At 42.1% G+C, this 14,519-nt stretch overlaps 1 protein-coding gene across 12 annotated transcripts in view; it reads left to right on the top strand.

The window, feature by feature from the left end:
• Window positions 1-8,435, top strand: part of GRM4 (glutamate metabotropic receptor 4) — a 506,939-nt gene extending 498,504 nt beyond the window's left edge. For all 12 annotated transcript variants that reach the window (XM_077334409.1, XM_077334410.1, XM_077334412.1 and 9 more), the window contains one exon: window positions 7,542-8,435. In XM_077334409.1, coding sequence (XP_077190524.1) covers window positions 7,542-7,591 — 50 coding nt within the window. In that variant the 3' untranslated portion in view covers window positions 7,592-8,435. The remainder of the gene's footprint in view (window positions 1-7,541) is intronic.
• The last annotated feature ends 6,084 nt before the right edge of the window (window positions 8,436-14,519 follow it).

The following is a 14,519-nucleotide window of genomic DNA, read 5'->3' as shown; positions in this document are numbered from 1 at the left end:
AAAAATATATTGGCAGTTTTATATCCAAAGAGATATCAAATGGAAGATCCATGATCATCTGTAACTTTATTTGTCATGGGAGGGGGGCTTGAATTAGGACCTGGAAGTGGAACAGGGACTGTACAGTTCAAGCTCAAATATACAGCAAAGGATCCAATGGTCATAATTCAGCTATTGTGATTTTTTAGAATTGTAATAAAAGTCCATTTTAAAGCAAACTAATCCATTCATTACAGAAAAGCTAGAGCATTTAAAAAATGGCATTTTAGTTTAGAGAAAGATGATGTAAAAGGGACATGATAGAGGCTTATACATTTATGCATATTGTGGAGAAAGGGGGAATACTATCATATTTCATTATAATTTCTTTTCTTATCCTTTTTTCCACACTTTGGACTGAACTACAATAATCCTTTTCCCCCACTAATATTGATAAAACATTGTCAAAAAGTTGCCATTAAAAAAAAAACCATGATATATGGGTATATATAAAAAAGGTAAAGGTATCCCCTGTGCAAGCACCGAGTCATGTCTGACCCTTGGGGTGACGCCCTCCAGCGTTTTCATGGCAGACTCAATACGGGGTGGTTTGCCAGTGCCTTCCCCAGTCATGACCGTTTACCCCCCAGCAAGCTGGGTACTCATTTTACCGACCTCGGAAGGATGGAAGGCTGAGTCAACCTTGAGCCGGCTGCTGGGATTGAACTCCCAGCCTTATGGGCAAAGCTTTCAGGCGGCTGCCTTACCACTCTGCGCCACAAGAGGCTCTATGGGTATATATAAAATGGCATAAAAATGTCTAAAAGCAAACAAAAACTGGAAATTTATCAAAGAAAACTGTTGGAATGAAAATGGTCTTCCCAATGATGCCTCAGTTTAAAAAGAAAAAAAAAACACTTGTATGTGTCCATCCCCAGGAGAATTTGATTTTTAAGTCCGCCGGTGCCCCTGACTTTCCACCACCCACTAGGGGGCACTGCCAGCAGCAGATGTGCAGTGCCACGCCAAGGGGGAGCCCCAGCCATGGCAGCCGGAGAGCACCAAAGGTAAGCTGGCGGCAGAGTGGCAGGGCAGCCCCCGAGGCAGCAGCCAGGGAGGAAGATGAGGAGGAGCCGCGGCCTGGTACTGACTGATCCACAGACCGGTACCGGTCCCCAGACCAGGGGTTGGGGTCAGCTGCTCCAAAGTTTAACAGGCATTGCTAGCTGCCAGTCACAGGGCTCCCATTCATCTCTATGGAATCTGAAAGTCATATAAACCTAGGGTGGAGAGGCCATGTGGCTCAGAGCCCTGAGTCCCATAAACACTGAAAGACTTCAGCAGAGAGAAGATCAGAAAAGGAGGGGTGTCGAGGTAAATAAGTGTGGGCCTTGAGCTACAATGCCCACCAAATATGTCCCACTGCCCTGATCTAGAAAAACCCAGTCCACAGGAGAGAGAAGATCAGAAAAGGAGGGATGGGGTAGAAAGTGTATAAATGTGGATCCACATATGAGGTACCCACAATCTGGGCCTCCATTGACAAGGAGGAGTCAGGATCATGTGCATGTTCCTGATGGAAGTAAAGGATGCCAGTTGGACCCTGTCAAGACCTCATTAATTTGAGGATCTGGCAACCATGGTGGCTGTCTATAGGGCAAGGCCTAAAAATTGGCCAAGCCACAATAACCAGCCATTTTCCTCCCTTAGCATACTTTAAAACTCTGGGTCTCAGCAGAAGGCCTTTGTGTGATCCATTTGTCTCCCTCTGGTAGAATGTGCCTTAGACAGGGAGCCACAAAGAGAAAGAAGCCATCCAACAGTCTGTGTCACCTCAGATTCTCAAGTTCTTCACATTTGGAATGTGGCACTGTTTGTTACATGAGCGAGAAGGCTCATGGGGAACATATCAGACAGCAATCACATGGTTAATGCTAGAGACATGCGATACTATGGAATTGTCAGCAGGAGAAGGAAAGGACATTTTTCACTCTGTCAATGGCAGGTCACATATCTTTAAATAAACAAGAGAATAAATAATTTACAGGTCTTGATTGCAGGCAGATTGGCTATGAAAACACTGTGGCTAACAAATAGTGCTGTCAGCTCTGATTTCTTATGGCCCATCTAATCGTTATCTGAGGGTAACAGTGACTGAAATCTTCAATAAGGTTCATTTGTCAGAAAGGCATCATCACAGGTAGAGAAAAACCAACACCATTCAGCTTCTGCTTCCTGCAGACAAGACTGGGACAATCTCTGAAACAAAGGATAGGCAATGCACTGTTAGAGATTAAATAGCTGTCCCACTCTCCAAGAGTCAGCAGTACAGCAGCTCTCCCAGGCAGGGAGAGAGAAAAGTTGGGTATTGACTGTGTGCATATGATTGCAAGGAAAAAGATGGCATTATGGCCAACTTTTTGAAAACACTCTGGACTTTGCATCTACCCAGAGAACCTTCTTTTGGTTTAACATGTGTCAGCAAAGGTTGTTAGTACCAGGTGTCTAGTTTCCCTTTTTCTTTGAAGTTGGTTGTGCTTTTAAAAACTGTACCTAAGCAGTAATTTCTTATCTTACTCCTTTCCTCCATCTTTTAAAGCTTCTTAAAATCTTAGTATAGCTTACAATCAAATGTTTTAGCACTAGTTGGTTCAGACTTCCCTGGACTCAACTCTGATCATCTCACTTTCAAACATGGCCTATGTGAAAAAAGTTTCTAAGTATACTGGGGCCCAATTTAGATTGGGACCACAGTGCATAGAGGAAGGGGCTTCAGTCTTCCCCCTATGCCATCTTACCAACCCAAAATAGCCCCAGGACAGCACCAGGTCCCTCACTGTGGATCTGCAAAAACACAAGAACATGGAATCCAAATTTTTCAGGTTAGGACCAATGACCATTTGGCTACTGTAAGGCGACTGTAAGCCGCTTTGAGCCTCCTTCAGGTAGGGAAAAGTGGCATATAAGAACCAACTCTTCACACTGAATACTGTGACTGTTTACGCACCGGAGGTTTCATGCTGGGCTGCAGGCTGCAGTTTTAGTTGTGGCAGGTTGCCCCAACTCTTTCTGCACCCACATGGGTTAGCATTTGGCCTAGTGCACCTCATCTGCCCCCGATTTGTGCTCCTGCATGGGAGCTGGGGCAGTGAAGTCCCCAGTGCGTAAACAGTCAAAATGTTTAACAAGGGCTCAGCTTGTTCATAGGCTCTGAAATTGGGTAGCCAAAAGGTCATTGGCCTACCCTGAAAACTTTGCAAAGTCTTCTTTGTTGGAATAAAATGCAAACACGGAGCAAGTAAGTTGATTTTTCCCTAAACCAATTAATATTTAAAATGCCTGAATTGAGCCTTTTGCTCTCACAAAAGAATCTTCCCTCAGGTGTACAAAGCAAAATGAAGCTAAAACTAAAAATGCAAAGCTCAAGTTACATGCCAAGGCTGACAGTAATCCAATAAAATTCAGTGTTCTGTAATATCAAAGAGCAAGCAGGCTTAAAACTGAGTGGCACTGACCAGATTACTGTGAGGATCCTGCTGAATTCCCCAACAATCCAACTCTTGTCTTTATAGATTGGTTTTGGAATTGATTACAGGCATACTCCAGATCTTTGACAGGGCTTCCAGACCAGGTCAAATTTCCCTCCTTAAGATCCAAGCCTGCCTCTCTTATGGCTTGGCTGCCTGTTGCCAGGCCTCCAGGTACTCCCACCCCACAACCCCAACACCACTAGTTCTCTGTTGTCATTAAAGGAAGCACAAAAGGCAAAACACTATATTTCAGTGCAGACGTAAGAATCCTGAGCGCAATTTGAACCCAAGACCATGGGGCTACAGATAGCAAAAGAATAATATAGTGGAAGTTAACAAGCTCACCACCTCCTCCAACCCCCTCATTTTTCTGCACAAGGCCCCATACCCTCATTCTGACCAAAGCAGAGCAGATCGCTGGCACCCCCCTCCCCATAACCTGGCTGGACCCATGACACAGGTAGGGTAGCTCATAACCATCTACAAGCAAAATATAGGGAGTAGGAATTCAGCAAGGAAACACACAGACAACTACTTTCCACAATATTTCCATTTCTAATGCTATCTCAGCATCACAGAGTCCGTGGAAGGCAGAAGGCAAACAAGATAGAGTTTATGTTAAGAGAGCTGGGGATAGTTTGGGGAATGGACACCAGTTAGGTAAAAAGACTGTTCATGTCAAATTGGGTGGAATTATCTAATTGTTAGAAGACTTGGCACTGTACTCTTTCAGAATGAAATCTTTTCAGAGCTGTAGATCTTGGAAAAGTGTACATCTGGCCTCCCTTGTATTGTCTGATTAACTCCTTTCTTGTCTGGCTAATATGTTGAATCCTTTCCTTGTACTGAGGTTTCTCCACCCATCCTTCTTTAAAGCTTTCCTTCAGTCCAAATGTGACCCATTTCCACCTTTGTTCCTTGGATAAATACAAGAAGACTGGCTGCTCTGCTCTCCTGTCCATAAGGAAGGTTAATCCATTATCTCACCAGATTCAGCTTCCCATCTGGAAGTGGGTGTTTAATTAAGAGCAACTCATCACAGACTTCAATGCCTGAAGTTAAACCAGGGAAATAATTTTTTTTCTCTTCTTTCTTTTATCTCTTGCAGTTTAATGCATATTACACCCCATGGGAGAAGTAAATTGCTCAGTACGAGCTTATTCTCCAAGCACTGCTGCTCACTTGTAACTTATATTGTCTTTTCTCATTTCTTCCTAACTCTCTGATTTTGCCCCACAGAATGGTTGCAGTCTATGTCAGATGCTCCCCGGGACTAGAACAAGCTACTTCCTATCTTCAGATTTGCCTTACTTTACAAGTGTAAAGAAAAGCAATTTAGTTTGAGAGAGGCAGGATTGGGATTCAACTATTTGTTCAGATTTAGTTTGAGAGAGGCAGGATTGGGATTCAACTCACCATCTAAACACTCTCCGTACCTGAGCATGGAGGTGATATTGAGGATCCCTACATTAGTTGTCTTGGAGGACTTGAGTATTCATGCTGAGGCTGTCTTGTCAGGAGCTGATTGGGATTTTGTGTCCTCCATGATCACCAGGGGACAGTAATAACTGGTCCAAGTCATTGTGTAGGTCATATACTTGCTGTGATCTTTTGTTTTGGTCAGGAAGAATATGGCTTAAGGACATAGGAATTGATGGCAGTTTCTTTGTCATGGACAGATCACCTTTTGCTTGGGTTTAGACTTACAGGAATACCAAGACTCCATACACTGATCTATTAAAATGATTTGCCCTCAGTACCAGATAGATCTGAATGACTTTCTGACTGCTCTAGAGGACTCTCCCATTGTTATGGCTCATACTTCTGTTGATGGCCTGGTTGTTCTCTGAAAATTCTGGGTGGTTGGTGCAATTTCTCCCAGTTGCTCTCTCTCAAGATTTTGGCTAAAGAAACCTTTATTGGCATAGAATTCGATGTCCATAGACAACAAAAGGTAAAATTTTTAATCAGAAGCATATGAAAAACAATGAAAATGACTTATAACATTACCAGTCTACATTAGAGAGAGATTTGTCCTTAAAATAATCAGCAAAAGTTCTGCAATGTCCACAATCATTGAAAGCCCCTTCTCTCTCTCAAGTGTTAGAACTCAAGTATTTCCTTGGTTACTGAGGAATTAAGAATGATGAACAGACAAGGAAGATGGGTAGAGTGATAGTGTAGGAAGACTCTGGAAAATCTGATAAGACACTGGCATAAACTCATTTTAAAGCGTACTCTGTAGGATTGATGGTGGGAAAAACAACACTTTTCTGCCATTGTAGGCCAGTGGAGTTGTTCTGGTGGTAAAAGGCCTGTTGGGATCTGACCTGCAGGAGGAGATGAACTACTTGGTAGACCACTGTTACCTATTTGTTCAGATAAAATATCTCAGATTTGTTTCAGTTTGGACTCTACATTAGCAATGAGATGGTCAGGTAGTGTCAGGATGTTGACTGGAGTAGATCATAGGGACCATATCAATCTATTCTTGGCCCATCTACACTGCTTCACAACTTATTTCCAGGTGTAATTCTTTAAAACCATTAATGGTTTGGAACCAACATTCCTGAAGGACTGTAAATTCCCTCATGAACCTACTCAATCACTACCATCATTTTTGGCGGCCCTGCTTCAGGTGCCTACATCTTTTGAGATTAGACAGGTGGCAACTGGGAGGGGGCCTTTTCAGTTGTGGCACTGAAACACTGGAACTCTCTACCCAGAAGATTCATCTGCCCTGTTCTGTTGCTATCTCTGCCAGTGGGTGAAGACTTTTCTTCCATTTAGTGTTCCCTCAGTGATCCTTCCTTCTGCCTAATATAATAATGATATTTATTTTTGCATTTTGATGATGTAGGATTTTTGTTGGCTTTAATAGTTTTACCTAAAACATATTTGGTATGTTTTAATTTGTTAGTCACTGTGGTGGCCCTTCGGAAGGCAGGGTTCATTTTTTGTAAAAATAAAAAAGGGGAAAGTTGTGACTCAGTGATAGAGCACATACTTTGGCTACAGATGGTCCTAGACTGGATCCCTCATTTAAAGGACCCAGAACAGCAGGTGCTGGGAAAACCCTTTTCTCTCTACTGTCTCAGCCATCCATTCCTTGTTAGGGTAAACAATGCTGATTTATAGATCAATGGTCTGATTGATATAAGGCAATTTTCTTGATTAGTTACCCTTCTCTTGCTTCCTGCCATTTTGACAACAGATAATCTAAGTTCATCTTTTAATCAGTTCTGTAGATCAATCCATAAGAGACATTATGAGGGCAGTAGACATCTGTTGCAGTATTAACATTAGTTTGAGATTCCATATTTGGAAAGGAACCAGGACAATAATACCCCTGTATAAATCTATGGTGTGGCCTCATCTGGAATACTGTGTACAGTTCTGGACTCTGCACCTCAAAAATGATAGCAAAAACAGCAACTAAAATGATTTAAGAGATGGAACACTTTCCCTCTGAAGAAAGGTTAAAGAGGTTAGGGATCTTTAGCTTGGAGAAACAATGGATGAAGGGTGAGATGACAGAAATGCATGAGATAGAGTTCTCACAATACAAGAACTCACAATACAAGAACTCATGGGTACTCAAATAAATTAATGAACAGTAGATTTAGAACAGATAAAAGGAAATACTTCTTCATCTAAAGAATAGTTAACATGTGGAATTCACTGCCATAGGAAGTGGCAGCAGATACAAGCAGAGACAACTTAAAGGGGACATTGGATAAATGCATGGAGCAGAGATCCATCAGTGGCTATTAACTACAAGTTATAAATAGAATATTATGTCTGAAGCTGTGATTCTTTGTATTCTCAGTGCTTGAGGGAGGCACAGTAAGTGGGCTTATGGTGTTCTAACTGGTGAGCCTCCTGTTGACACCTGGGTTTTGACCACTGTGTGACACAGAGTGTTTGACTGGATGGGCCATTGGCCAGATACAATATGATTTTTCTTAGATCCTTATGTTTGTATGAGTAAAGAATTAATTAATAATACCTGTGTGGTTTCTCTTCTTCCAGCTCTAGCTACCAAACAGACTTACGTCAGCTATAGCAACCATGCAATTTAAATCCAGCCAGTGGCAAATGACCACAGAAAAGGGCTGCTGAAGAAGAAGAATCAGAAAATGGAGTTGAGCCCTTCCACACAGATATTGTGATGCTAGGGAGGAGTGAAGCAAAACAGGATTCCAAGAAGGCATCATGGGTGCTCAGTTCTGATGGCTGGGCTGTTGGGAGGCAGCTCTTCAAGAAGATGGCCGCCAACAGCAGCAGGAAGAACAAACCATCCCCACATGAATTATTTGCCTTCCACTGGAGGAAGAGGACAGCCACCAGGGTGAACATCACACCTAGGGAAAGAAGGTGACAGGTCTTTAGCAACTTTTTGGATTTCTTTCTTTTTTGTTTTTCTGTATCTTGGCAAAAAGAAAAAAAAAGAATAAGGATAAGTTTCTCTTTTCTCCAAAAGTTTGTGAGATGGTTTGTGGTTGTGAAGAGTCTTTCTTTCTCCCATTTTTCCTTTCATTTTATTTTCTCATTCCTGTCTTTTGACTTCTTCATTCTTTTCCCACCTTGCTTTTCCTTCTGTCTTCCCCCTCTCCTCCTTACCAAATTCTGTGTGTTGCAAAATAGTAAAAATTCCTTAAAAAAACAACATCAACAACAACAAAATGAAAACAAAACCTAGACTGTGTTCAAGTGCTGATTTCTATAGGTGGTAAATTAATGTATGTGATGACCATATGGATTGAAATATGTCTGCTTTAATGTACTGACCAATCAAAAAAAGATAAAAAAACAAAACAAAAAAACAAAAGTTCAGTGCCTGGATGTTTATGACTTATTCGATGACAATGTGTAGAGCATGATCATTTTTATACCAGATTATTTCTAATAAAAACCATGGTTTTGCACTCAGGAGTTGTATTGTCTTATTTGATTTTGGTCTGTGGATCAAAGGCTAAGGAAACGTTGCTTTACAAAAGTAAATGCTGTGGTCATGCATACAATATTATAATTTTATCCAATTGGCTGTATTTTATCTCTAGCCCAGGTCCACGTGTATATATGTCTATAAAATTTTAGAAAGTTTCCATAGGGGGAGTAGATCAGCACATGCAAAGAAATGGAAGAGCCTATGTGTTCAGGAGCTCTTAGGGCATTTCTGCACATTGAAAAAAATAATGTTACACCAGCACCATGGCGTAATGCTATTAAATAATGGGCCTCCAGTTATTCTACACCTCCTGGCTCTCTCCATTCCCTCGGCCACCCTCTCGCGCTTTTGGGCACTCTGCATACCTGCTTAAAATGGCGGAAGAGAGGAATGCACTATACTCGGGACTCTCCTCCACCTGTCAGTCCAGCCAGGCAGCCAATCACCTTTCTCCCAATTTTAAAGGGCCTGCAATGCAAGCTGATTTTTTTCTTAAGTAAAACTTCTCCGCTTAGATGCCTATGCGTTTAATCATAGATGCATAGTGCTTTTTTAATGCCACTCCTTTTGGAATCATTAGCCTTGAAGCAATCTTGTTCCTGTTTTTTTTTTGGGGGGGGAGGACTTTAGAGAGGCATGCTTTGTGTGTTAACTGGTGGGGGAGGGTGGCAGGAAGTTGGGGGCAGAGAGCTGACTCCTTGTCAGCCCTTCCTGGCTGATGGCTCACTCCCAATAGGGGTTCAGCTACAGGATGGGCTGTTACTGGCTGAGGGCCAATCAGGTAGCAAGTGACACATTGTTTTCAAAAATATATGGTTTACTGATAAGAAATCGTCGTTCAAGTGCACATCTGTAAGTTCATTTATCCTTATACCATGTGGGGTAAGGCTGCATCACAGCTATTTTATTCATTGAAATTGGGTTAATAGAATCATTGGCCATGTTGGTCTACAATAAACAGATTTGAATCCAGTAGCACCTTAGAGAACAACAAGATTCTGGGAGTGTATAAGCTTTCCGGAGTAAAAAAAAAACTCCCCTTACCAGATACACCATCTTAACAAGGGAGACTCTATGTAGATTTACTTGTTGGATGCATTCCATGTACCAGTTATAGTGATGTGTAGAGTATAAACATCAGCACTAAGACCATGGATTCCAAATTTTATTGATATTCTGAGAATGTTTGGATTTTGAGACAGCTACTGGGTGTCTCCATAAAATGGCTGCTGTGGGGCTGGCACCAGTAATAAAATGTTGTAGAGTTCCTAGTCAAACATCCTTCTGTGATACAGGCAGCTGTTTACATTTTTTTTTTTGCTCCTGATAGATCCAAAGGTTTTTGTCTCGTGTACTTTTCTGAGCATCTCCAGCTCCAATGAGGTACAAAAGAGCCAGAGTAGATTTTTGCTTTGGGAGATGACATTTGGGGAAAGAATGAAATGTGTCCCATCCAACACAGTAGTGAGAACCATGTTGGGGAACACTGACCTTAGAGGACCTTATGTAGAATCTTCATTGGGTCAGTATAAACATATTCTTTGGTACAAAAGAGCCAGAGTAGATTTTTGCTTTGGGAGATGACATTTGGGGAAAGAATGAAATGTGTCCCATCCAACACAGTAGTGAGAACCATGTTGGGGAACACTGACCTTAGAGGACCTTATGTAGAATCTTCATTGGGTCAGTATAAACATATTCTTTAACAGATGGCTGATGCCATCAGCTGTGAATGGCAGCATCCCATCATAGAATCATAGAATCATAGAGTTGGAAGAGGCTATACAGGCCATCTAGTCCAACCCCCTGCTCAATGCAGGATCAGCCCTAAGCATCCTAAAGCATCCAAGAAAAGTGTGTATCCAACCTTTGCTTGATGACTGCCAGTGAGGGGGAGCTCACCACCTCCTTAGGCAGCCTATTCCACTGCTGAACTACTCTGACCATGAAAATTTTTTTCCTGATATCTAGCCTATATCATTGTACTTGAAGTTTAAACCCATTACTGCGTGTCCTCTCCTCTGCAGCCAACAGAAACAGCATCCTGCCCTCCTCCAAGTGACAACCTTTCAAATACTTAAAGAGGGCTATCATGTCCCCTCTCAACCTCCTTTTCTCCAGGCTGAACATTCCCAAGTCCCTCAACCTATCTTCATAGGGCTTGGTCCCTTGGCTCCAGATCATCTTCGTCACTCTCCTCTGTACCCTTTCAATTTTATCTACGTCCTTCTTGAAGTGAGGCCTCCAGAACTGCACACAGTACTCCAGGTGTGGTCTTACCAGTGCCGTATACAATGGGACAATGACATCTTGTGATTTTGATGTGATGCCCCTGTTGATACAGCACAGAATGGCATTTGCCTTTTTTACCGCTGCATCACACTGCCTGCTCATGTTTAGTTTACAATCCACAAGTACCCCAAGGTCTCGTTCACACACAGTGTTACCTAGAAGTGTATCTAGGTAACCTAGATGGGGATCCAGTAGGCATGCTTTTCATTTTTCTGACCCAGATGCAGAACTTTACACTTGTCTTTATTAAATTGCATCTTGTTCTCATTTGCCCATTTTTTCATTGTGTTCAGATCTCGTTGAACTCTGTCTCTATCTTCCGGAGTATTTGCCCGTCCTCCCAATTTGGTGTCATCTGCAAACTTGATGAGTAGTCCCTCCACCCCCTCATCTAGATCATTAATAAATATGTTAAAAAGTACCGGGCCGAGCACCGAGCCCTGAGGTACCCTGCTATTCACCTCTCTCCAGTCTGATGAAACACCATTGACAACATCTCTTTGAGTGCGGTTCTCTAACCAATTCTCTATCCACTTAACTATCTGAAAATCCAGATTGCAGTCCTTCAACTTATCCATCAGAACATCATGGGGAACCTTGTCAAAAGCTTTACTAAAATCCAAGTAAATGACATCAACCGAATTTCCATGATCCAGCAAACCTGTTACTTGGTCAAAAAAGGAAACCAGGTTGGTCTGGCAGGACCTGTTGGAGACAAATCCATGCTGACTTCCTTGGATCACCAAATTGTCCTCCAGATGTTTACAGATCACTCCCTTTAATATCTGCTCCATTATCTTCCCCACAACAGAGGTCAGACTCACTAGTCTGTATTTTCCTCCCTTTTTTGAAGATCGGAATAACATTTGCTCTCTTCCAGTCCTCCGGGACATCTCCAGTCCTTAAAGAGGTCCCGAAGATGATGGACAAGGGCTGTGCAAGTTCTCTGGAAAGTTCTTTGAGCACTCTCGGGTGCATTTCATCCGGACCAGGGGATTTGAACTCATCCAGTGCAGCTAAATGCCTCTCGACAACCTCTCTATCCATGTTAACCTACCACCCAGACACTATCCTTTGGCTACTGCCATCTCTAGATGTGCCTAAACCCTTTGTCCTGTGGGCAAAAACAGATGTAAAATAGGCACTAAGCCTTTCTGCTTTCTCTGCATCTTCCGTTAGAGTTTGTTCATCCGCACCCAACAGTGGGCCTATTGCCTCCTTTACTTTATGTTTGCTCCTCACATAACTGAAAAATCTTTTCTTGTTACAATGGGCTTCCCTGGCCAATCTTAGCTCACTCTCAGCTTTGGCCTTTCTAATGATTGATTTACAGTGCCTAGTAACCTGTAGGTACTCTTCTTTAGAGCTCTGTCCTTCCCTCCATTTCCTGAACATTTTCCTTTTCTTTCTTAGTTCCTCTTGAAGTTCTCTGTTCATCATCTAGCATCATCCAGGTTTTGTTTTCAGAGCACAAGAGCTGAAACACCTTTCCTTTCTCCAAATGAAACAGACAATTTTGAGGGCAGACTGAATTCCAAGGACCCACAGAGACATGTAATGACTGAACTGAGGCAAATATATATTTTCCATTTATTTCAATGGAACATGCATTAATTCTCAACTATATCTTAGGGTACTTGCTTCTGTGGAGTGCTGGATTCTGTGTTCCAGACTGGACAAATAGGCAAATCCTACTCTACTTTGATTTTCAACCAATAATAATTCCAGTCACAGTGGCTTATATTTTAAATTATCACTAGCGTCACCCCAAATCCTTCACTACCTTAATTATTATTTGAGTATTCACTGCTACCTACCACTTGGATGAGTATAAGGGTTGCCTGGTTTCGTCAGAATTCAGTTTAAGACTGGTTTTCACCTTTTACAGCCCTTTATGACCTGGACTGCCACAGTTCTCAAGTGCTGCATCTCTCTGCATAAACCTATGCACCAGTTACAATCTTCTAGTTATCACCTTCTCGTTGTGCACTTGCACACATTTATTCATTTCTCTTCTGCCCAGTCTAAGGAATCTTCAGTTCATTGCACACATTTTACAGAATAGTTTAAGCTTGCCAGAGATGGCTTGAAAGGTACAACCGTATTGCATTTTTCAGGAGGCTTGGAAATAGGTCCTATTTCCGATGGACTTTGTCTGAAATGGATGGCAGTGTGATTCTATAGAATTGTGTAGGAGGGCTGGAAAAGGCATATTTATGGTAGTTATTTGCAGAGTGATTGGTATGGATGTTTTACTGCATGTTTTAATGTATCCTTTGCCTATGGACATTTGTTGGCCAACCTGCATCCCCAGAGAAAGGTAAGCTATAAATACATGCATGTACTAGAAAACAAATAAAAACAAGACAGCGGCCTAAAAACAAATTCAGTTTCTCTCAAATAATCTGTTGTTTCGGAATACAAACCTCAAACACATTGACCAAAAGCAAAAGCATGGCCCATAGCAAAAGTCTTTAGGAGGAGAATTGTTTTACAAATCTTTCTAAAATGGGTAAAAATAATTGCCATTCTGCACAAGGACCAATGTTGCCAATTGTTCACAGAATGCAGAAACACTATATTAAATAGTGGAATTTCGCCATTCCGCATACCTTTATTTTTAGTGTAGTATAGAAGTCCCAATAGTGTTTCATTCATTCCCCACAGGTTTCTGGTTTCGCTGGAATCGCAACAAAGGAAGCGTTTTTTCCCTGCGCTTCTTCCCGCCCCTAGTAATCAATCAAACGGAATAGCCAATGGGCTGTTGTGTTCATGCTCCCACCCTTCCCTTTAAGAACTGTTTTTTAAAAAAACAAACACACCTGTTGCAACGAATATGCGTTCAATCGTTTTTTCAGGGGGAATCCACTTTTCCCGATTCCCTGAAAAACGCTACAACGAAGCACTTTTTGTGTGTATTGCAGAAGTGTTGCAGATTGTGTGCAACATCATGCAGAACGTTGAATTTGTAGCGTTTACCAAAGGTAAGACTTCTGCTACATTTAAGTTGTACAGAATGGCCCCAAGACTCTCCTGAGCCCTTGCCAGGGTCCCACTCTACAGGAAGACCTGTGAAGATAGTTGTTCTGCTGGTTTCCTGACAAAGCACTTGTTCATTCCGTATTTCCTCTGTGGCCCCCGTTCCTGCAGCTGAAGCAGACTTACAGCTCTGTTTCCTGATGGGTACTTCCTTCTGCTTTTTCTCAGATGGCAAGTCTGTCTGATGCTAGCATATTTAGTTATTTATTGTTATAGGTGTATCCCACCCTTCCCTGGCATCTCATGAACTGGTGAAGGAGCTGTCAGTTAGCATTCAGCACCTTAATAGAACATGGGAACATTAATAGCTAAGCATATTGTTCTATTCTAAGATAAGATTCTCTGCCCCCCACAAACATCAGTTCAAAGGTGGCCTGGAAAGACATGGGCGGGGGGAAGGTGAGAGGAAATCAGCAGAGCAACAAATGGCAAACGATAATGTGTGTAAGGTAGAGGAGGCAAGCAATGCTGTTAAGGAATCAAGCTGGAACAAAGACTCCATGTGGAAATGACCACTACCTTGGTTTTTTTTGTTGTTGGACTGCTTGTCAAAGCATTTAGCAGTGGTTGAAATTCAGGGTCACCCTCAACTGATGATAACTTTGCCATTGAAGCAACATTCTGTCACCAGACTGATTGTGAGGATAAGCCTGCTGCCCTTGCTTCCCAAAAATGAGGAACATCATTTGAAAAGTTATTTCCTCTTCCCCTGGTTTACAGTCAATACA

This window comes from Paroedura picta, chromosome 4 (genome assembly GCF_049243985.1).
Source record: "Paroedura picta isolate Pp20150507F chromosome 4, Ppicta_v3.0, whole genome shotgun sequence".
Lineage (NCBI taxonomy): Eukaryota > Metazoa > Chordata > Lepidosauria > Squamata > Gekkonidae > Paroedura > Paroedura picta.
Note: the sequence above shows the minus strand (reverse complement) of the source record. Positions and strands in the feature narration are given on the sequence as shown.